The following is a 24623-nucleotide window of genomic DNA, read 5'->3' as shown; positions in this document are numbered from 1 at the left end:
TGTGACGCCACGTCCCCAGGTGACTGCCGACACTGTGATTCCCCGCTAAATTTAGATACGACGTCTATACACAAAACACAGACTATATTTTCTGCGAAGCCTCGCCAGCAACAATTATCACCCTAAAATTGCAATGGAGGAAATCGTCCATACCCAAGTATGCGACTTCATGGCACTCAAAAATATTGACACATTTTAATGCCCATATTTTTTCATCTCCTTGATCATTGGCTCGTAAAGAATCTTTGTTGCGTTACAGCCCCATCCGAAGTCAATATGCGTGAATTGCGGATCAGGCACTTTGTAGAAGGACACAACGTTAGGAAGATCGTCTCGCAGGTGACGAACGTCCGTCTCTGAGGCAAGCCAGTCATTTTGGCTCCAGTAGATGGCAACGGGAACCTTCGTACGTGCCAGTGAATAGCTCGGAGGTTTTATCTGGAAAAGAAAAGTTTCCCCTTTAAAGCAACTCAAATTCGACGTAGTATTCACGTGCACCAGAAACATTGATTTTAATTGCGACAGCCTTCACCAATTTTTATATTATTTGATTTCATTACCTAATGTCATGCATAAAGGTAGTTGAATAAATATTTGCAATAAACACGGCACATTCACCTACTTTATTATACTATACATTGTTACCACTGCGCATTTTTATTTTGGCATGTATATATTGCTTGCTATTTATCCATTCATGTTCCTTGCTGAACCGCCTCAAGGCATTCAGCATTAGAGGCAATGTAGGTTTCACCGAATAAAAAAAGTTAACAGAAGCACGTAATAATAAAAATATAAACAATTATGGGTGTTTGAAGCATCATACCTTTGATGCAAAGCCAACATAAGCAAACAAGAAAAAGTTGAAGCTTTCGAAACTTTATTTGAGCGTCAACGCATTACCTTATGTTACTTCATTTATTCAACACGCAGGCAATCGCCATCAGTGATGCTGACTAAAGAGCAGTGCTGTAGGCGTTAACAAAGACGTAAGGAAACATGTTACTCGTATCTTGCAATATAAAAGGTCACGATACCACTACCGTTACAGATCAAAAATAAAGCACGTTACTTCTGCGTTACTTTTTATTTATAAATTGACGGTAACAACGTTTTCTGGAGGCTACGGTGCTTTCCCAGACTCGGACAAAAAGCATGGGTGCTAGGGTTTTTTAAAGGAGCGACATTTTGCGTGGGAAAATTACAGCACAATTTCTGAAGGTATGTGGAATGAGTGAAATACTTAATTGATTGGCTCCTACCCTTCGTTTCAGCTGCTTAAGTCCAGACGCCGCCAACAATACGAGCTAATGTGGCAAATCAATAGCGTAAAAAGCGCAAGTCACTATGCCTTTTGGACAAAACCCCGAGACTGGGGTGGAAAAAGGACAACACAACACAAAGTCTCAAACACAGCTGTGTTTGCGACTTTGTGTTGTGTTGTCCATTTTTCCCCGAGACTCGGTTTTTTTTCCCAAAATGTTAAACCTTCATGTTTGCGCCCTAACTTTTTGTTCACTAAGCCTTTTCTTTTTATGTTTAGCTCAGTGATGATAGAATACGTACAGAAACATGACGAGCACCAGGAATGTGCCCTTTTGACGCCGCCTGATGGTTCAGATTAGCTCGTAGCGTCCGCTGTGTCACAACTTAATTCAAAACGCATACAAACACGAACGAAATACAATTGTACTTTGCTTCAGGTTTTGGAAAGAAGATGTAACGAGGTACGTAACTACGTTGCCCGTTACTTGAAATAAGTAACGTAAGTAGCTTACCCGTTACTGGTTTTAAAACGTAACGAGTACATTACTACGTTACTGAGAAACGTCACGCGTTAACGCCAGCGCTACTAAAGAGGCATGAATGCTGTTCCATTCAAGGGACGATTAGATGCTTAAATGCCGGAAGTTATGAGCTTTCCTTCTGCACTGGACGACATGCTATCTCCTCTCAATAGTGCACAAGCCCGTTGATATAAACAAGTCAAATGCTCATCAGAGCTTAGGGGCATGCACCATTTAATGGACGTCCTTAGAATCCCCTAACATGCTCAGGATATTAGTGCGACCCGAGAATTTTCGTTGCGCCGCTTTTCTGCAAATTGTGAAATGCATTGCCACAACTTTCTTTGGCAGGGTAACCAAAGCTAGGAAGGCATATCTTCAACATGGCTATTTTCACGTTTGTAGTTCCAAAATTTCTTTTTATTTTTGTTTTGGTTTTTAGTCAAATCAATATCCGTCGGACTTATCGTATTCAAAATATTTATTAAACTACAAACCGCAGACACAGATAATGTGAGAATCTTCTCAGTTATTCTCTTCTGAGATAAAACTTCTGCAAAAAAACATTGAATTTTGTATATTATGTTATTCGAATATAATGTAACGTTAGCATGCTCGAACGCATGTACACTCTGAAAAAAGTCTGTGCGTCTACTTTCACGCACAACACTCGGAGAGCCAATCAGCGCGACTTACGGAGGCAGCTCAGCGAATGACGATGCCGAAACATTTGTTTAGGCCAAAAAACGCATTCCGAGTTTTGATATTAAGCAATGCAAAACGCCACGCTTGCATTGCTTAATGTCAACTCAGTCTGCGTTTTTTGGTCTAAACAGATGTTTCGGCATCGTCATTCGCTGAGCTGCCTCCGTAAGTCGCGCTGATTGGCTCTCCGAGTGTTGTGTATGAACGTAGACGCACAGGCCTTTTTTAGAGTGTACTTAAGTTTACTTGATGTTCAAATACCAAGTTCGATGTGGCGTCTCTTGGGGCTTCAAATTGTAATGCAAATCGGGGCTCTCGTATGTTACAGGAGCACCCGGTCTCCACTGCTTTGCCCACAAATACTCTCTGTGCGCCATCTAACGTTAGTCTTCATGACCAATCCGATAAAGTAAAATCGTTGTAAATTCAAACGCACCGATCAACAGATTCAACAGATGCACCGATCATTCTCATGTCATTCTAATCACTGAAATCTTGAAGTGGTTGTGAAATGTCTTTTTCGAATTTCTGAGATATATGCCTGCTCTGAATCATTGTGCTTTATTATACAATCCACTTTCACTCGTTTGATACTTTGTATTATCTTATTAGTGTAAAAAAGAGAATCTTCATTCTCTGGGAGCTTCACTTTGAGTTCTACGAATACATCACGGCAGGAAACTTTTGCAGACTGTGAAAGATAACGACGTAGCACGGATTTGGTGAGCAAGGCCAGAGTATCAGATATCGCTCCAACAGCGGCACCTTAATGACGTGACACACGCAAGTCAACGGATTACATCTAACGTCAGATAGTGTGCTCAAATACTTTTAAAAGGGCCGTCCTCGTTGAGCGCTATTGCGTCGCCTATTACACCGCGGACGGCTATTGGGCTTCGAGCCGCACACCGGCACCATATATTGTTTGAGATACCGCATGTCGTGCTACAGAAAGGTTGAGGAAACTGTTTGCGACTTTGATTGGCCGAACCGCGTCCCATTATAATCGTGAAATGACGAGCCGCAAATATGCTCTCGCTTTGATAAAACAATTGATGATCCGCTTGCAGAAAAAAAGAGATGGCATGATACATACGCAAAATTAATTGCCTTTAGGTACCCAAGGTGCACCACCTCAAGTTACTCTTCAGGAATTCGATCGCTGTAATGTCAAATTTATAAAAAAAAAAAAGAAAGAAAACTCACGCCCATAAGCCGGTCGTGGTAAAGTTACGTTCAATAATTTTACCCAAGAAAATAAATCGACCAAATCGAATGTGCTTACAGTTGAGAGGTCACGCGCGAGAGTCTTTGCTTGCCACTAACTTCGCAAATTTCTTGTTTCAAATCCTCTTGGGATTTTACATTTTTATAAGCTTACTTTACGTATTATTATAGTTATAATCCGCAATCAGGTTCCACAACCACTTTCCACAACTAATGCGAGCCGCGGCAGGACGGCCAGCATGGTTAGGGCGGTTACCAAACGACAGAAGACCCGGCTGTCTTCGAAACCGAAACTGTGTGTCACTCAGGTGACATACAGGCGCCCAACTAAAACGAGAACGCCAATCAATAGCCGAACGTTTTAATCACTCCCAATTTTTTATTCCAATACTGGATGAAGTAGAATACTTGTTTAGACATCTGTCGTGTGGTTTTGTTGCTTACGTTGCCTTGGGTCGTCGCATGGTCGTTTTAGAGAGTCCAACAAAACAAGATTTTCAAATAGGGTTTATATAATATACACTCACGAATACTTAGGAATCAACGTCTGCGTGGTTCAATAAATATTTTTGAAAACAAATTTAGGGCGTGACAGGTTCCGAGCATATCACTATCGGTCCACAGCCAATTAGCTAGCGCCATTCACCAATAAGAAAGCCGAACAACAGGTCACAAAGCAAACATCGCAATACCTAATAAGACACGCCCTCTATTTCTTAACCTTTTAGTGACTACTGATGTCTGGTGACCATGGAGGTAGAACACGTGACTGCTCATTTTGCCATGAGTTGAGGAGACTAAATGCCTGTTCAAACATGGGCTACGGTACAACCTCAGCGCCATTGGTCCGCTCTGCAAATAGCGCTGTCCCTTCTTATGCACCATTTACATCACCCTGTGTTAGCAATAGAGCGCTGATACAGCGCTGCTTCAGGGCCAAGTTCCATTGCAATCAGAGCAGCATCATTGTTGATTTAGCGCTGCGATATTTGTGTGAAGCGGCTTCGGAGGAGCAGTATTATTGAGGGTTAACGCTGGGCCTCAATATTGTTGAAACTTAATTTCTCGTATCTGTAATGGTCAGACCAACGTCGGCTCTGCTCTCTACCCGCTATCAGTTACGAGGAAACACCGAAAGAATTTAGCACCCCCTTCCCCCCCCCCCCCCCCCCCCCCCCCGTTGACTCTCTCCACTCATGGCCAAAGCAAAGTGTTCCATAATTATATCAGTGGTTTTTATCATAAATCTTTATTTCAGCTTGGCACCCGCATTACAATTCTCGGTGTACTAGTTTTTGTTTTTGTTTTTCTTTGTTTTTAAGCACCGAACATTTTAAAAGTGTGGAGATTTCTGCAACCGCTCTGATCGGTCACAAACGTGAAAATGAATATCCGATAGATCCGGATCACGAACATCCGACAATTCCGGAGCACATGCAGGTCACTCGGACAGTGCTTGTGTCCAGTCTCTGGGCGTCATTGCGCTAAGGTCCGCGGTTGCATCAAGATACAGCCTGTATGTTCGACTGCTCATCACGCTCATCGTGCGTTTGCTTACCCGCCAAATCTGTCTGTGTTATTTTATCCTCCCCTCTTCGACCTCAACCAAGGACTGCGCGGACTCGTCTGCTTTCGTCATCGCGGCTTCTTCACGCGTTCTCTATTTTACCCTTTTACTGGCGTATCCTTCTATGGCGCTTCGGTGCGCCAAAGACGCATATTGGAACACTTTCTCTCTGTATAACTTCTAACGGTTTCGGGAAGCTGTAAACTGGAACAAAGAAGTAGATATTTTATGGCCATAGCCGTTATCGGCGAGGTTGCGCAGCGTATCGTGTTTGTGTTTCGTATGCACACTGACTACCGTTATGAGCTAGAACGCTCAGACGGCGACGAGACTGTACCAACCGCATTGTCGCGCGGCTAAAGTGCCTGCGTCTGGAATGGGGAGGTATCGCACACGGCGGGTGAGTAGACACGTTTAAACACCACCGCTGCCGTCCTGAATCTCCACGCTCTTCCTGCTCGACCACATGGTCCGTACTGCTTGGCTGCCGACTGCGCATACTAGCTCATATCGCTAGCCACCTCACGTCCTGGAACCCTAAGTTGAGCGGTTGAACAGATTCACTTAACGTATTGTGAAACTACACTCCAGAGTTGTCGTGACTTCGCTGTGTCACGTGACGTCACGTCACACTACGTCACAAATTTTCCTCTAGATTTAGTGAAAAAATACGTTCTGCTAAATTCAACGAGAATGTTTTGACGCTTAATTCCCATGCAAAATTTTAACGGGGAAATTATGGAGTATGGCTTGACGTGAAGTCACAGAACTACAAGAACACCATCCTCTGAACTTAGAGTGATCTTAAGTTCACTAAATTTAATACGGCATTGTTACTGTGCCACATTTTTGCAGGGTCTCAACTGTCGGCGCATTTCCTCTGCAGTACACGTCAAGGAATCGTGACTTTTTTTTCATTCTGCATCGGGTATATCATGCCGCCTGCCCCGTTGTTTTGCGGTCTAAGGAACCTGTGTAGAATTGCAGGATATCCAGCTCATAACGCATTATATTAAAATCTTGAAACAACGTCGTTAACGATGCTCAATTTGTTATCGCATATTCTGGGACAGTTTGCGCACGTAGCAAAAATCTAATGGACTGTAATAAAGAGCTTCAGGACTAAGTGCACTTATACATGGATACATAAAATATTGGTGTTTTTTATTTACTTTGAAGAGTTAAATGGTGTTATCCAAGGGCGTAACCGAAAAAGCGCCTACTGAAGTTCGCAAATTAAATGCGCACATAAAATACTAAATATCATGCTAAAACATTTCATAAGAGCACTTACGTTTCCGTATACTTGCATGTTTTTAACAAAGCCGAAGTCAAATTTTCTGAAACAGTCGCAGGCAACCAGCTGAAAATAGAAACAACGCCAAGTACAGAGCTACGTCCCCAAACCATATATTGGCTGGTGCAACTGGGCTCTTAGGATTTGTTTATACATGTACATAAAGACATCAAGCAATACGGTTATTAAGAAGGGCAACGCGGTCCTTACTTGTACTGGTCAAAAATATATCGAATTCACCATGATTTAAGATAATGTTCTTGCCGAAAGAATGACCTGTTTTACTGAGCCATAAAATCATACAAAAACGCCTACGTTTAGATTGAGTATGGCCTCTGGAATTTCCCATCTCAGTGCAAATAAAATACAGAGCCGGGTGACATACTGTACCAGTCGAGGGAAGACTGACTCAAAAGAAAAGTAAAATAATCTTATGTGAATTATGACCACCGGAGGTATAACAGTTACGTTATTTTAATTGAAACACTGCACAACTAATGTGTTTCGTTTTATTGTATTTAAAACAGATAGCGTTTGATGTGGCCTCCTTTAAAAGGAGACTCATCGCTGAGTCTTCAACGTAGTTTTCATTATCAAATCCGTGAATAATTTCCCCACCAGCAGCGGAGCTCGTGGCTCTTTCATTAGCTCTCTCCCTTTCTCTCTTTTTCTTAGCCCGTCGGACCTTCACCTGTTCTACATGAAATGTACTTTCTCACAAAATAAATATACCTTTTGCAAAAGCCGATCAAGCAACATTGGTCCTCGCCATTTCTTGGACACGAAAGCGCGCGACTGGATCCATGTCCTTGCCGAACGCTGACACCAGCGCTCGTGTCAATACATGCTCAGAGTAAGTGCCCAAACGATGGCGGACAGGCAACGATGCGCACTTTTGAAAAGGGCAAATGTAAATTTGTTGCGCCCATGTCTATCCAGCCGGAAGTTTGTTGATCTTAACAGGCTACCCCCGTCTCAGCTGGTGACGAGAAATTTAGCCGGTGCAGTGCAACTGCTAGCCTCTAGTTTTTGAACATAAACCACGCAGTAGTGATACAAAACCACACGCCGGTGCGATGATCATCCAGATCGAAACGGTCAGTGTCAAAAATTTAAGCCAGGATCCCCGCGAAAAAAGGTATTTTCTACTTTTTGCGCAGTAGCTTACTTGATGAGGGTGATCGGTATTGGAGTGGGGCTTGAACACCGCACTTCTGAGCAGTTGAAGAGAATTTTCGCGCTCCAGAACCCAAAGATTCTGTATTGAATCGCCGGCCACCTCTGCCCGTTTCGATCTGGATCAGCATCATAAGGGCATGCTGCCGTGCTTTTCTACTGCGTGATGCACGTTAAAGACCCTAGGCTAGCGGTCGTACTGCTCTGGCTAAATGCTTTACGTGCGGCGGTAAAGTCAGACGCCCGTCGAAAGTGAATAAATTCCTGTCAAAAAAGAAACAACGGAGAAGACAATTATTATTATTATTTGATGCGTTCGTGAGATAGCAATATACACTCACTCTCTATACCGCATCTTCCCCGTCGTTGATGTAACGCGGCTGGAGACATGAAAAAACCCCAATGGAGCGCGTGGCTTAGTAGGCCTGCAGCGCTACCTATCACAGGAGAGCTAAACTATTATCGAGGTTTCAACAATGGTCCAATATTTGTAGTGGGTCCCCACTTGACCGGCTGTCGCTGAGCCACTGCTGATATCAGCACCGATTGTAGACACGTTCCACGACAAAACCCTCAATCAAACGTTGCTTAAAAACAGCGGTTGGCAAGCTGAGTTATGAGCTTTTCGGCCGTTCATTAATAGGTTCGCGGGATAAAAGTTGATAAGCTATTTTAGTTTTAATTTTAAAGAGCACCGCTACTTGTCAAAATCAGAATTTCTCCTTTCACGTCAATTCTATAAAATGAACTGAAAACTGCGTATTATTGTCTATACCACAACCATTATCATGTAACGCGAAAAACAACAAAAAAGCAGATAGTCTGCCTCCTCCATAGTCTCTCACTCCTGCTTTTTTTCTATGCGAACGCCGCAGGCTTGATACAAACGCAGCGCCGAAATCGGTGTCGATTCAGCAATCATTGGCCGCTAAGCAGAAGGGACAACAAAAATCAAACGGATACTAAAATGCCACTCGTACACGCAATAGCATCGATGATAGCTAAACTTTTCTTTCGTTAGATGGCACTGGAGGTCTTCGCAACCACGCCTTCCGCGCCCTGCCATCTTGGCCTGCTGGGCTGTAAAAGGCGTTCTGAGCGTGCGCAGTAGATTTCTTGCCCGAAATATGAGACGCCATGCATGCGTCCACAGCCCAGTGACTCAACCATTTTCGCCTCGGTGATAAGTGCTGGAAAGGTCTATAGTAGGCGCACAGGTTAAGGGTAAAGAGGAAGTTTCTCCCACGTCTTTCCACTTTAGCAGAGCGCACGTTGGAGAGGAGGTCGCCTCCTCTCTAGCGTTCGCTCTGCTAAGGTAAAAAGAGGGGATGGAGCTTCCACATAATTGCTTAACCTATCACCGACTATAGTCTAGGCTTGAGTTCGGTTCTGTGGCCTGGCATTTCTTAGCGGAAATGTGAAACTCAAACTGATACGTACTGTTTATGATCGCTACTTCCAACGCCGTTTCTATTTTGACTACACTTTTCTGCTTATTCGGATTTCGTTGATACCATTCACCGTTAGGAGAACAGAGCGCGACTTAGTTTTTTGTACAAAATTGTGAATAGCGTTCTTCGCTTTTACGTGGTGTAAACATTCATGTCCCTCCTCGTTCCGACAGGAACCGCAGCGCCTCTCGGCATTCACACCATCTGTAAACTATCTCCTCTGTCACGAATACAATCTGTCTAAAAATATTGAAAATGCCGAACTTGATATATAGAGTGACATTAAGGTGTTCAGGAACTAAGTGAAAGTGATTGTCGCCGAAATTTAAATATTGCGTGTCTGATGCTTTGTGTGCCAAAGAGGAGACCTTGGTGGTTGTTTTGGGGCACTTAAAATAAAATAAAATACAATGAAAATAAAATAAATAGCTGAAGTAAAAATGAGTCACATTATTGTAATCTTCAAAGCAATGGGATATATTTAAGACTCTTTAATTTCCTAATATGAAGGTGAGCCATTATGTTTTCAGGGGTGGGACCGTCTTTTCTCGCTGCATGTAACTGTACGCTACGTAGTTGTACGTGACTAACACCGCTGATACAAGATTTGCAATTACTAGTTCATCTAGTATATTTGTGAGTATTTCCATTGTTTTTACTCTTACGTGCACATTACAGTTCCCTACTTTTTTTTCTTTTTTTTTTTGCAATGCATCTGGGCCTTCACAGAAAATAAATATGAGAGGAAGTATGCTTATTATTTGCTTTGCTGGCTATAGCGCACGTGATCCTGATTGCATATTTTCCGAAAGCAAACAAGGATGAGCTTTGCTTTATTTCCTGCGCATTTAGTTGTTATTTTTCACTGGCTTTTTTTCCTGCATTCATGAAAAATTATGACCATCGTAAGTGCGCCTAGCAACGGCGTATAGGTGTGACCAGAAGCTTACCTGCGCTAAGTGAAGAATATCTTTCGTTGAACCACCAGAGGGACTGTGGGAAATGTATACCGGCAATCGTGTCTAGAGAAACAGAATTTTTGCAAAGAAGATTATGTTTGTTAGATACAATTAACAGACTACGTTCTAAATATATGAAACTTCATTTCCTCTATAAAAATATTTGTTTTTTTAGAAATCGAAGCGTACAATATTTCCGCATTAAAGCAATGTAAAATGTATTGGTGTATAGGAGTGAAAATAATGTTATTTCTTTACAAGGGAGGCGGCTGTTTCTTGAAAACAAAACTGTCATTGATAGCTCACTTTCCACGCCTCTTTTGAGTTCGAAGTTCTTGATACTAAATTCAATACTCGTGAATAGCATTTCTATTAACTTATATTATAGAAACGTGCAAAAAAATGAAAGCCGTTTACAAATCCCTGTAACGCCGAATTGGAGCGCAGCTCTTGAGGAGGAGTAGGGAAGGGTACTGAGGGGGGTCACGTCACCTACGGGTAGTCACGTGACCCCGGGGCGTCACGTGATCTCGGGGGAGGGGGCTCACGTGACCTCGGGGGGGGGGGGGTTCACGTCACCTCGGGGGGAGGGTCACGTGACCTCGGGGTCACATGACCCCCCCCCCCCCCCTTACGCCGACGCCGACGGCGACGCCGACACCGCTCAGGCTGGAAACGGGCCCCTAAGAGCTGCGCTCTAAAAGTCTTTATAATTATACTTTTCGTCAGAAGGAACTAAGAACTTCACAGACATGGATTTACATTCACAAAAAGTATCATAACCTGAACAAGTGTTTCCAGAATTTGGGATCTACACATACGGTATGATGTCTTGGCGTGGTATTCTATCAACATCTCGAATGAGGGCAATTATTTGCAGAGAATTTTTCGAGCCAGTTTAAGATGTTGAATTTGAAAGCTGATTTACCTTAATCCTGCAGTGCCAACATAGATTCGCAACTACGTTGATTTAACGTTCCGCGCACCGCGACCATACGTGCATGTTTTAGAGCGCAGCTCTTAGGGGCTTGTTCCCGGCTTGAGCGGCGTCGGCGTAACCAAGGTCATCCCAAGGTCACGCGGCCCCCAAGGTCATCCCAAGGACACGTGACCCCCAAGGTCACCTCAAGGTCACGTGACCCTCAGAGGTCACGTGACCCCTCCCCCGAGGTCACGTGACCACCTCCCAGGGTCACGTGACCCCCCGCCGAGGTCACGTGACCTCCCCAATTACGTCATCGTCACTGATGACGTCACCGGCATTGTCATCGTCATCGTCATCATCACTGATGACGTCATCAGTGACGTCACTGATGACCTCACCGGCATCCGCATCGCCAGCATCACTGATAACGTCATCAGCGACGTCACTGATGACGTCACCGGCATCCGCATCGTCATCGTCATCATCACGGATGACGTCATCAGTGACGTCACTGATGACATCATTGGCATCGTCACGTGAACCCCCAAGGTCACGTGACCCCCCAGGTCACTTCACCCCCCCCCCCAGTACCCTTCCCTCCTTCTCCTCAAGAGCTGCGCTCTAATTCGGTGTTACAGGGAGTTGTAAACGGCTTTCACTTTTTTTTTGGAACATATTTTAGATTTCTATGAATATATCTATGTGTATCATAGTTGCAATCATCATGCATACAGGAGTTTTATAACCACGTTTTTTTCATAATCATTAACTAGAAACGTATTCCACATATCGAATACAGGGAATAATAGTAGCATTGCAAGTCGTGATCATACGAGCCAATTGAAATATTACTGAATTTGTAATTCCTGTGACCACAGTGAAGACATATTTCTTGCAATGCCAAAACTTCCTGAAATGAAAAAAAGAACAGACTTTTGCCCTAAAACTCAAATAGAGGCTAATGCAATGTTATCTTCTTTATTTTAAGAATAATGAAAATTATCTTACGGATTAGCCGTCTAGGGACTCTCCAGAGGTTTTTCTTAGTATACATTATTTGGATGAGTCACAATATTTAAATTGATTCCACGCAACCACTGTTTGGTTTTCTATTTTCATAATATACGCTACCAAAATAAGCGCTACTGACAATGTCTAGGCTGGGTGCTAAGGATTTGACAAATAACTGTGTATAGGCTCATTTTAATTGGGTTATGAATGTCACATGTTTCGAAACAAAACCTTCGGTCGTTTTTCTAGCGGATTTTGTCGGTGCGTGCAATAGGAAACACTATTAATTTTAATGGTGCTTGCATTTCCCCGATTAAGATAATGTTAATATAATATGGGTTGATATTTTTAATTACATTTCTAAATTCCTAGTGTAACAGGACTATTTTACATCCGCAAAAATGAAGCTTGCAGTTGAGAAGAAAGATGTTAAAACAAAAAAGTCAAATGAACAAACTTGATGTTTTATGTCACATAAAAACTACTTTGTACTCTTTGGGGGACGTAGTAAATTTCTTCACAATAAGCATTCATACAAACATTGAACTACTTAAAAAACTATGAAGACAGTACACTAACGTGGTTCATTTGATTATCGTTGATATCGGCCATTAACATAAGAGGTGTATTGCAGATCAGTCTAAACGAAGGAGTGGGGCAGAGGTTTTTGCCGAGCATATTTAGAATGCCAGTGTTCATCGTGATGTCTGCTCCGAAAAGTCCCAGCTGCCACTGCAATACACAGAACAGTAGACAATGATAACTGCAGGGCGCAACCAGCAAACATTTTAGACATTGTAACTCTGGAACGGGGGGACAAAAAAAGGACGGATAGACGCGAAGCTTCAGAACTTTGAAGGTTTGTGCCTTTCCGTACTTTTTTTGTCCTCTCACTCCTGGGTTACCATATATATCATAATCAACTCGCCTGTGTACATGCTTTAACAGTGAAAGCTCCCCGACTTCAAAAAGCTGCCGTATTTCGTGTGACTTTACATGCGTAAATCGTGAGTTCAAAACATCAGTTAGAGAGCTGTCTTGGAGCGACTACTTCTCACATTTTTAACTAGGATTCCGTGTTTTCGCAGTTTATTTTTCATTAAATTCAGATAGTGCTTACGAAGTTAATATTTTGCAGTACATTCGGCGTTTTTCGGAGTTTAAGTTTTTCTAGACTTACAATATTCGGAAATTCGTAGTTTAATATTGCAAAATTCCCAATAGTTCAAAATTAAAAAAATACACGGACATAAAAGTGCAACCACATTCATTAAAACGCGCTTGTAACAAATAATAATATTCCAGAGGGATTAGGCGTTGGCACCCTTGCTATTGGCTTGACCAACTGCCCTAAATCTAACTTAACTAAACTTTTTTAAACTTTCAAATGACTTTTGCGTCAATAGATGGCAACACTTTAAAATCAAGAAATTCCTGGACGTAGTTACTTGAACACTTTCTTTCCTCCCCATCCCATTCTACCAGTCCAACTGCTGCTTGTTACGCGGTTCCTTATCAAGCTAGGGGCTATCGCCTGAATGACCTCATGTTATGTTTGAGTACAGGTCAGAAATATACAGTCCGTTGAGGAACTGTGCTTTGTAACTTGCCTGGTGAGGTAAATTTATCTTCTCCTTCGTGAGTGGCTTTCTCTGTCAGGTTCGTTATTATATGAAGGTGGAGCTAATAATGTCTTTTTGTCTTTAGGATGTTCCTCAACTAATCATTGTATGATGACATTTTCACTCATTGTATGATAAACAATGAGAAGATTCACGCAATGCAACCGTAAAGTATGAGAACCTCAAAACATGCAACCGTTTTTTTTTCCTCTTCACAAAGCGAAATACCAGATTTTTCTGCGCCATTTAGGCAGATTTTCGGTTTCGAGTGGAAATGCAATGGCACTATTACGGGACGGGCAAATCACGTAGCCGTAATAAATGAAGAAAGAGTGTATCTGAAACTTACACACAATAAAAAAAGAAAGGGTGCTCATTCATATTGTATACATTCCAAACTAAATGAGATTTCATAATAACTGTAAAAAAAGCCCACCTGCAAAAGAAACCAGATTTCAAAAAAAAACTTCATGTATTTTGCTCTTTCTTGTTCTATTATGAAGTAATCGCAACCTAGAGGACCAACAAAATTCCAAGTTCCTTGTTAGGTTAAGGATAAGGTTAGTAGTAACCAACGCATATCCATATCAGCTTCGTCGGTACAGGTCGGTGTCTGTTTATTTAATAATTTAATGTTTCTCACGCTCATAACAAATGGAAATTCTATTTTCTAAATTCACCTTGTCCCATTTTAGGCGCAATCAAACAGCCTCCAGATTGTAACCCTTTCGAATGGCATTTACAAACCCCCCTTGACAGCTGAATGCTAAACACCAACTTTCATTTTATGCTACCAGTGCTCCTAAGAAGAGACGCGATACATTATTTTATATATGTCGTCTTGGATTGAATGAATATAATAGACATACAAAATTTTCGAACTGTTACGGGTCAAAGTCAAAACACACACAAAAAAAGGTTTTTTTAGAAAACATAAACAGTACATTAAATTTGGCAAACGCTCGAAAGCACCAAACAAAAAATACATTTTATGCTCAATACTATATGCTCTAGGCGGCAATCAGGGCTACGTCCAGCAGCAAAAATGTATATTTAAATACGTGCAATCAGTGTCAAGTGTTGTTCTGATCATGTAAATCCACACAGAAAAAAATGTATACCGTTTAAATCCATCACGAGAAATCCGAAAGGAATTCTCACCGCAATCAAATTTGAAAAAGGAACGAGGAGCCTGATTGGAGACCATGTATGCCCAATATACGGCACAGGTCCAATGGCACTAAAAAGGTTGATCTAGGGAAGAAAAAGAAAAGTAAAAAACGATTAAATCTTCCGACCCTCGCAGCACAAATTTTTTATCTACAATGTGGGGTTCCGAACTTTGGATGCTGTACTTTATTGGGATCCTTTCTTTCAGCTGTCTTCCTAATTAACTGCCATCGCGCCTAGAAAAAAAATTAATATCGCATAGACAGGATTCATCTCCAAATGTGGTGTTATTAAAGGTTCACGTCTCGTTATACGTATTCAAGCAGTGAATGTTTTGTAATTTCGTAATTTCTAACGTTATATACGTTCTTGGGTTCGCTCTACGCGTGTTTTAAAGATACTCAAAAGTGTGCCCACAAAAATAACCTATTTTCTTTAATCTTTGCCCCTTTACACCCAAGTACTCAGGACTTTCAACGTTTTACCCGAAGGCATGAAAACTGTGTTTGCGGCGTGGCGTGTTTAAAAAAAAAAGTTATTTTGCTAAGGTTAGTGTTGTGCACAAGAAGAATGACCAATGCGACATCGGAAATTATAGGCCTTATTAAATTTTATCTGAATTTTGAAATCGTTTCGAGAAACATTTGTTTTTGCGTTGTTTGATAAACATGGCATCTCCTTCACAGTTTGGTTTACGCAAAGGCCAAACTATAGGGCTTCCTCTATTAGAACAAAAATAATATGTTTTTCGAAATTTTGTGGACACAATAACTACAGTATCTTATTGCTTTCCGTAAGGCGTTCGACCATCTAAACACAATCTATTAATTAGAAATCTATAAACTTAGGTATTCGTGGAAAGGCGCCAAGTCTTATTTTAACACATGTCGCACATCGCAAGTGGTACATTCATATGAGCAGCTCTTCTTCAGATATTAAACCATTTGTATCTGGTATCTGGCGCACCCCAAGGAAGTGTTTACGGACATTTTTTAAATATTTTTAATGACGATATTGTGAACTTGGATAAGTACATCAAATATGTAATTTACGCTGGTACAAGCCTATTTTTGGCAACTGCGGTCAGAAATTTGTAAATAGGGAAAATCGAGCTCGAAAAGACTTGGCTAACTAGGATGGCCTTAATGCCTCGACGATTAATTATAGCACAATTATGGAAATTTTATTTCTGCCAAAACAACAAGAATAATAATATTAGTAGTGATATTAAATTAAAAAAAAGATGTTGTGCGTAGTTTTAAAACACGCGGCGTTATATTTACAGAACCAATGAGATGGGATATGAGGTAAATTTTACTATGGTAAAGCTGTCGCAAGTCGGCTTCACGACCGTCACCACCATATTTTGCTATTCAGGGGAAACGTATAAGTGCATAATTCATTATTCCTTTCCGATGCGAACTATTTTTTTTTTGGGGGGGGGGGGGGTGCAATACAACTAATACAAACTTGTACAAAGTACCTATGTTACAGAAAAAAATGCTCAAGAATATCTGTGATATTTTTTATGACCACCTTAGGAAACCTTTTTTTAAGTTTAAATTTGGTGCACGTTTACTGCCTGTATAAACATCGGTCATGTGTTTCCTATAAATGAGAAGTACAAAAGAATTTCTGTAGCGGTATTGACTCAGCTTTTCTTGTACCAAAATTAAAAATATGCCCAAATGGAACGGCACACACTTGAAAACTACCTAATATAAAAACAACCAATGCCGAGCACATGCTTACAAATACACTTCAAACCTTGCTTAAGTCCCTTAAGACTACTAATACTGACTTTTTTGTTTCATCAGTAAAACATCTTCAAACCTTTTTATCGATTTATTAATATTTTTATTTTAAGGATGCTGTGTATGCATTTTTACCATGTGTAGAATGTTTGGTAGGAATTTATTTGTAGTTCCTGTTTTTATTTGTTAGCTCTTGGTATTAACTATTATTTGTGCTGTTTCTGTGTTGCTCTTTGTCAGTGCATGTTTGCTGCCGCTGCTGCCATCGAAGGAGGGGTGTCGAGGAGTCGTCAAGCCGCATTAAACAGATTTTTTCCAAGGTCTCCATCCATCATATTTTGATGGAAAAGAAACAGATGATGATGATGACAATATTATTAATATTATTATTATTATCATTACTATACCCTTCTGAATACATTTTCAGCGTTACTGACAAAGGACAACTTTTCAGGTTGGGAAGTGCAAAAAAGACTGAAAAATAAATGACCCCCTGTCCGCTCCCGTGTGAGCACTGCGGACTTAAAGCCAATTGGAAAAGATGAATCGGACTAATCAGTCATAAATAAATTTTGACAAAGAACAAATAAAAAAGGGCTTCGTCATTACCCAAGTGGCTCAATTAATCGGTCCAGGCTTGGGCCTGACTGGCGCGAGCTAGAGCAAAATTGGCTCAAGCCTGGCTCAAGCTTCCGCCAAACTGGCACAAGTATGAGCCAGGAAAGTGTACTGCTAGGGTATGCTTGTGAAAGCTAATTATTGCGCTGGTGTCGTTTTGATTTGAATTGGGAGGCTGGTTTGCCGAAATTATGATCGGGTGTTTGTTTCTATCTCTGTTCGTTGTTTTGTTCTCGCTTCTGCATACTTGTTCTTGATTTGACTTGGCAGGCTGGTTAGCCGAAACCTTGTTTACGTGCTGGTTTATTTAAGCTTTTCTTTTTCGCCTCTGCGAACTTGCTGGGTCCAGTCTTACAAGCCATTGTCGGCTTAGACGGAGCCGTAATTTACATACCGAAAGCGTTGTGTGAATAAAAAGATTATTATTTACTCTCTTTCCCACTAATATTCGTTTACTCTCTTTCCCACTAGATTTACTCTCTTTCACACTAATATTCCTAGTGTTAGGAAGTATTGGGATCAATTTTGCACTGTGACAAAATATGTAAAACATCTCGCTGACGTTTTGGGTTCTAACTCAGGTAAATGTACCATCTATATCTATCGATCAATTTTTCCTTCCTAAATATCGAGAATTGTTCCCTACATGTTTGGGTTAGAAAGGGGGGGAGGGGTATCGCAATATTTGTGAAAAAATCATGGTTTACAAAACTTTTGAATGTTACATTTGATCACGCAGAGTGTATAGCCTTAAACATTTCTAGCCCATTATACTCGGTTACGTTACTTGCCGTCTATCGCCCCCCATCTGATAATGTTACGTCTTTCTTATATTTACTGAGATCAAGTTTGGCCGACTTCAATGTCGCAAAACAGCTTCACGCACTCGGCGACACAAATATTGACAATATAAAACCTGCAAAGACAACCCGTCTGTTACTACCTCAATATTATTTCAGAATTCGGTCTTTAGATTACTATACAAGCCCCTACCAGAATAATTTTTAATGGACATTTTTTTTCTGCCTGTCTTGATCACATCAATTTACGGGCTTACAAACTTCTAGTTAAATCCGCTGTATTTTTGCAAAAACTTGCCGATCATTACTTCACTGCCGTTCAGTTAATTTAAAATACCCCTCCTAAATGCGCCACTCCTGAAACACGACAAATAGAAGTTGTTGATCGGAGCTTGTGCGAAAAACTAGTTTCTGGTTATGAATGGGACATCTTAATGCGATGTTTTAGTCAAGAGGAGCTTTACTCTAAATTCATACATGTATAGCAAAATTTCACACGACTCCGTAAAACAGTTGTTACAGTTGAACAGCGCTACGCGGAAGATGTGTGGTTGAGCAATGACATAATCGCCGCAGTTAAGTACAAAAAGCTCTTGTGGACGTGTTGCCGCCGCTCTCCCAATACCCTAGAGCTTTCAATCAAAATCAAAAGTGAACGAAACCGAATAACCGCAAATCATTCGCTCAGCCAAGCGAAACCATGTTAAACAGAAGCTGGTTGATGCGCATTCCGATTCCCGCATAACCTGGCCTGTCGTTAAAGAAATGCGCGGTGAACACAATGCAAAACATTCTGACGATGAAACGATTCCAAAGTATCTTTCTGGTAACAAACATTCCACGACTACTGCATTTAATCCTAATTTCGGAAATACGTCAAGTGTCTCACGAGAGAGTGGCCATTGTCACTAAGCGGCCATTTGAAAAACGATTCATCTGCCTTTCTTTCTGAAATAGATGAGGAAGCACTACATAGTATGCTGCGTAGTTTCAAGCCTGGATTATTACCCGGTATTTACAATATGCGTAGAAATTTTAAGTCCCTGAGGAGTCTAATTATAGATGTTTTAAACGGTATTATAATATCCAATAATAATCCTAAATATCTTAAAACGGCAATCGTCTTATATAAAAATGGAGACCATGGTAAAGTTATCGTCCAATCTCCATCTTGCCTTCATTAGCGAAACTCTAAGAAAAACACCTTTTCTTGCTAATGACAGCTTTTTTAGATAAATTTGATATTCTGTCGGCACAGCAGTACGGGTTTATAACCGGAAAAGGCGCACAACCTTTGCTTGAAGATGTTGTTTTTTTTTATTTACTTTATAGTGCGTTCCAGCACAACCTTTTCACATGTGCGCTTTTTCTGGACGTCTCTAAGGCTTTCGACTCCGTGTCCCATTAAGTTATCTTGAGTAAACAATAGAGTCTTGGCTTTAGAGGCCCTTTTTACGCATTGCTAGAAAACGTTTTGTTAAATCGTGCTCAGCTCGTCTCCATATGTCATATTGCCAAAATGGCGTTCCTCAGAGCTCTATATTGTCACCTCTTTTGTTTAATATTTATGTCAACGACCTCCCGCAGGCGCTAAAGCTCTGTAAAGTATTTCAACACGCCGATGATACGTTTTTTTCTTGTCCAGTCATATACGTTACTGTGATGCCGTTGATTTGCTCCAATTAGTTGAAATACGGGTGATGGATTGGTCTTCGGAGAATGTAATTCGAAACAATCCTAAAAAAACGCAACTGATATGCTTTCGTAGTCCGCTAAAATTGATTTTCTTTTCAAACTGAGTATTTTGCATCTGCGAGCCAATAGACTTGTCAACAAAACAAAATATTTAGGATTTCATTTTGATTGTAATCTATCATGGAAATCTCTACTTTTCCTACATCTTTAAAGAGTTACGAGCCGCTTCCTGCACTCTCTACAACCTGCGCATATTTTTCCGACGTCAACGAGAGGATTTCTGGTGCATGTGCTCGGTGTATTGAATACTTCGGTATGGGATAGCTGTGTCGGGACAGTGTACGTACCAATTAGACTCTAAAGTGAACTCTTTACTCAGAGGAATTTTGCAAAGCGTGCAATATGCCTCGAGTCTCCAATCATCTGATAGCCTGTTTAACGACCCTCTATACCAACATGTCGAGCACTATTTTGGCAAACTGTAATAATCAGACACTATTAGAATAACACTTTTAAAAACCCCAACCACGCATGTTGGGCCCTTCCAGATCCGACACCGATTACACCGATGCGCATCATCATACATCTTGGGAAATACATTCGTCTGTACTACGTACCTGTCATTTTTAACTACCTTTACTCTGCTCTATTTGATGTCAAATCTCGAGGAGGTTTGAAACGTCAACAGAAAGCTTTATGTTCAGGCATGTAATGTTGTATTTACCTGCCTATGCAATTTTTCTTTGCTCTTTTCACTTTCCCTGAACTCTGTGCATTGTGCCGTAGCGCACTGCCTGTACATATTCCCTTTTGTCGCGCGTTCTGGCTCTCTGCTTTTTTTTTATTTTGTTCTAGGTGTGCATTGAAGTTAATAATTTAAGGACTAGTATTACAAGCCTTTATTGCTTTGATGCTCCCGCTATTCTACATTGATATACTTAAAGTACCTGCAATAAATGTATTATTATTAATATTAAAATTATTATTATTATCATCATTTTTTAAATTTTATTATTATTATTATTAAAGACCCTACACGGCTCGATTAACTCTCCCAGCCTTCAGTACGAAGTGAACCTTAGAGTCCCACGTCTGCCTACACTGCTTCAATCGTCATTTTATATAGCTCGACATTTTAGCCACTTAAACCCGATCCGAAGATCAGCTGAGTGTTATAGCCACTACTCTGATACAATTGATATTTTTAACTCACGCGGGAGTTAGTTCGGAAACGCTGTTGGAAACTTCCTTTTGCAAGAAAAGGGCTGATCAATATAAGGGTCGATGTTTGTCAGTACGATATCCAAGTATTTGCTTTTTGCTGTCACACGTTGTGATGTCTGTTTTGTGTTTCTGGTTCCCTTTGCTGATTTCTGTGTCTTTCGTACTTGTTCATATTTTTATTCTTAGACTGGTTAACTACGTTCCCCTTCTGCACTTTTGTATGTGTGTGTGCTTTTGCTCGTTTTTTTAAGTGCCCTAGCACTGAGACCGATTGGTTGTTCCTGGACACTATAAAAACCCTGATGAATTGATTGACTCATTTGATTATTATTATTAATAAATACTCCGAATCAACGCAGAGCCGTGGTCTAACTAATAAGAGTGCTCTGCTCTTGGCAGCACTGTGACATAATGCCAGCCCCAAAGAGTGAAGTTAAGACTTTATATTTCAACGCAGCCTTTATTTGTTCAAGCATTATCAGGCTCATCATATAAATGCGCGTTTAATATTATTATAACTAGAGATCATCTACCACAATGTCATTACTCGCTGCATGGCTCATGATTGTGGGATTTAAATATATATATTTAAGTTTATGACGTTGAAATACTATCACTTTTTTAAACATTGCTTGGCTGATTTTTACATTGAACCGGGTCGTCATATCTTCATAAACAAGTTATTAGCTTTTGTTTTTCTGTGGTAGGTACGACATAGCATTAAAACTCAATAGTTGGATAGCACTTTTACAAATACGAACTTTGTCTATAAAAATGTACAAACTTATAAAAATGTGGCTTATACTGTACAAGGTTCTACATTCAATCGAGTAGACCTGAAAATACCTGTTAAACTGTTTATGTGAAGGACAAACACAACCACCTTCAACTAAAGGGACCATTGACTTCTCGACCTGTGATAAATATTATAGATATGGCTTATTGGCAATTTTAAGGCAACAAATTCGAATTTGGCGTTCGATGATATCATTTCAAGGTGCCCGAGTACTGCGAACTTGAAATGAAACACTTCGCAATCTTTAGAAATATGTGTGCAGCAAACAGTTAATCGATAGTTTTACAAAATGCGAAGGTTGTGCACGAGTTGAGTTGAGTAGTTACCTTTCCGTTGTAAGCAGGCTTTTCGGACAGAAGGGCAAACATCATTAATGCACCTTGGGACCACCCCACGTAATGCAAACGTTTTTGTCCCGTTTTCTTCAAAACAAAATCCAGCATTGCAGGTAGATCAATTGTGCTCAATTCATCTGCACTGAAAGCAAACATAGCACGTCCCGGTCGCAACATGGTAATTTCGCAACGATAACAAACACTAGAACACACCAAGGACAGGTTCACACACTTTCGATTGCTTTTGGACGGAAAGGTTTAAAGGGGGTTCACACTTCAGTGACCAACTACGACCGTCTCCGTCACCAGCGGTTTTTAAGCCACTTGTGACTGCTTGCGCCTCAACGCGCAACAGCGATTGCGATGGTAAGCTGTTTATAAACGGGTTGTGTGAGAGTCGATCATGGTCGGTCGTGCAAGTGTGAATCAGCCTTCAAAAACGGCTCCAAGCATCTTGTGACTGTTTCCGACCGGCTGCGCAGCAGGCCGCAATCAATCACAAGAGGCTTAAAAGGGGGTTAGAGGTTATTCGGTTGTAAAAGGCAGTCACAACTACGTGAACTAGCATTACAAGTCTATTACCACCGTTAACAAAACCTTGAAAAGTGCATCTGTTGCAACGGATTATAGCCATCATGCACTAATCTGAATATTCTCAAGCTGCTTAGGACAATAATATTGATATTGACAACTTATAGAAAGCACCCTCCGGCCATCTTTTCAACCATATCATGCCACTTCAAAGGGGAGTGTTATGCCTCAGTGTACAGGTATAGACTGGGCATTTTCCGAATATATAAGTTCACCGATGTTTTATTAGATACTTGTATATGTATAAGGCCCCCTTTTTATGGATCCTCTGCTGCTTCTTTTTTTTCTGGGTTTTTATACACAAGTAAATACAATAGTGTGGTTATTTTTATTAAGATCCTTCATATTACCTTTTAAAAGAAAGTAGCAAATCGAATCTAATGAGAAGGCGAAACCAGTCTAGTGAACAGGTGACGCGCTCGAGAAATAAACTTCAGCGTGGGCGGAAACAAAATACGCGAGCAGAGGCAGTTTGAAAGGTGAAGTTACAATAGCAATAAAGAGGGTGATGAAAAAAAATGGGCAATAGAGTACCCCAGGCACTTAGCATCTGCAATCTGAATTTTAAAGTTTCAACTCTACAACCAACAAACACATATTGGACTAGGTGACACTTGTCAGGCAGAACCAGCAGCCATTGATGCTGCAATTGAACCTCTTTACTGCTTTTATCTAAAAAGCCACTTAACGCAGCGTCATTGTCCAACGGTTATATGCAACTAATCAGGGAATTTAGAGTCGCGCAGATGGCACATATCTCCTCGCTCGAAACTTGTGGATTAATGAATCCATGGGATTTTTTGTGCTCCGCTTACTATGGGCCTCGAGCGAGTAATCATTTATATTCAACCTTTTTATGCGTCTACCCATGACTGTATTTGATTAATACTCCGCTCTTTCAAATGTAAGGTAAGCAAGTTTGAAACGAGGGCAGATCTCTCAATTGAAATATTTCCCATATGATTATGGCCATGTCGGTCCGTTGTTTAGTTGATACCGTGACATTTTTTTGAATCACCAAACATGATTATTCTAAAATAAATTGTCTAGAAGTACAGGAAGGATTCCAACAGAAAATGAGAGAAACTAAAATATTTCCTTCAAAAATAACCTTTTCAAACCAAAGACTGGTGTAGTAAAACATCTCCGGGTAATAATCCAAAGAAGTAGTGATTCTTGCCCAAATTTAAACATACATCAGGCATTAGAAGTAATAAAAATTGAGGGAAAATTACTAACCACATCTAAAGCAATCTGTTTAACAATCATTCAGAAAATATATCAAACATGTGTGGCTTCACTGAAGACCGGAAAGTGGCACTTAGCTTAGCCTCTTCAGGAATACACCTCGCAGAGAAATGCAGGTTGCCATTTTGAGACCAACAAGATACCCCGTTTCAAGTTCTTCCTTGCAGCTTCGACAATCGTATTTGGGTGAAACTTTTGCGTTTGAGAGAGGCTAGTTGTATTTTAATCTTTAAATTCATATGTTTTTGAGGCAACATGTATCAGTACATTCAAACGAGAAATGTAACTTGCATTTTTAGAGCTCATGTCAGTAAACATTCCTCTTTCAGCAGGCCTAATATTAAAAGTAACCAATTAACATTTTTGAAAAGTTACATTAATGTCATGATGAAAGAAACGCTCTTACCTAAAATCCCAGAACTCTTTCTCAAAACGCGTTAGCCACTTGTGCCTCGTGTATCTGGTTCCTCGGTTATTTCCCAACCAGACATCGTACCCGGCATCCGCAAGAAGGAAACCTAAAAACGTAAATATAAATTTGTTTTAGTTTAGTTGTTCAATCAGCGGAACTCATTCATTGAGTAAAAGCTGAAACTTCCGCTCACGAGTATTATGAAATGTTTGACCACGCCTTCGGGAAATTTTAAACTACACCACTACAAGCG

At 40.7% G+C, this 24623-nt stretch overlaps 1 protein-coding gene across 1 annotated transcript in view; it reads right to left on the bottom strand.

The window, feature by feature from the left end:
• Positions 1–195: 195 nt before the first annotated feature.
• LOC8043865 (lipase 3-like) overlaps positions 196–24623 on the bottom strand; it is a 64648-nt gene continuing 40220 nt past the window's right edge. Inside the window, exons 3-7 of the mRNA XM_040211489.1 lie at positions 24365–24476; positions 22111–22261; positions 14889–14981; positions 12685–12837; positions 196–438 (exon numbers count right to left, since the gene is read on the bottom strand). Coding sequence (XP_040067423.1) covers positions 196–438; positions 12685–12837; positions 14889–14981; positions 22111–22261; positions 24365–24476 — 752 coding nt within the window. The remainder of the gene's footprint in view (positions 439–12684; positions 12838–14888; positions 14982–22110; positions 22262–24364; positions 24477–24623) is intronic.

Source organism: Ixodes scapularis, unplaced genomic scaffold (assembly GCF_016920785.2).
Source record: "Ixodes scapularis isolate PalLabHiFi unplaced genomic scaffold, ASM1692078v2 PGA_scaffold2__306_contigs__length_199485367, whole genome shotgun sequence".
Lineage (NCBI taxonomy): Eukaryota > Metazoa > Arthropoda > Arachnida > Ixodida > Ixodidae > Ixodes > Ixodes scapularis.
Note: the sequence above shows the minus strand (reverse complement) of the source record. Positions and strands in the feature narration are given on the sequence as shown.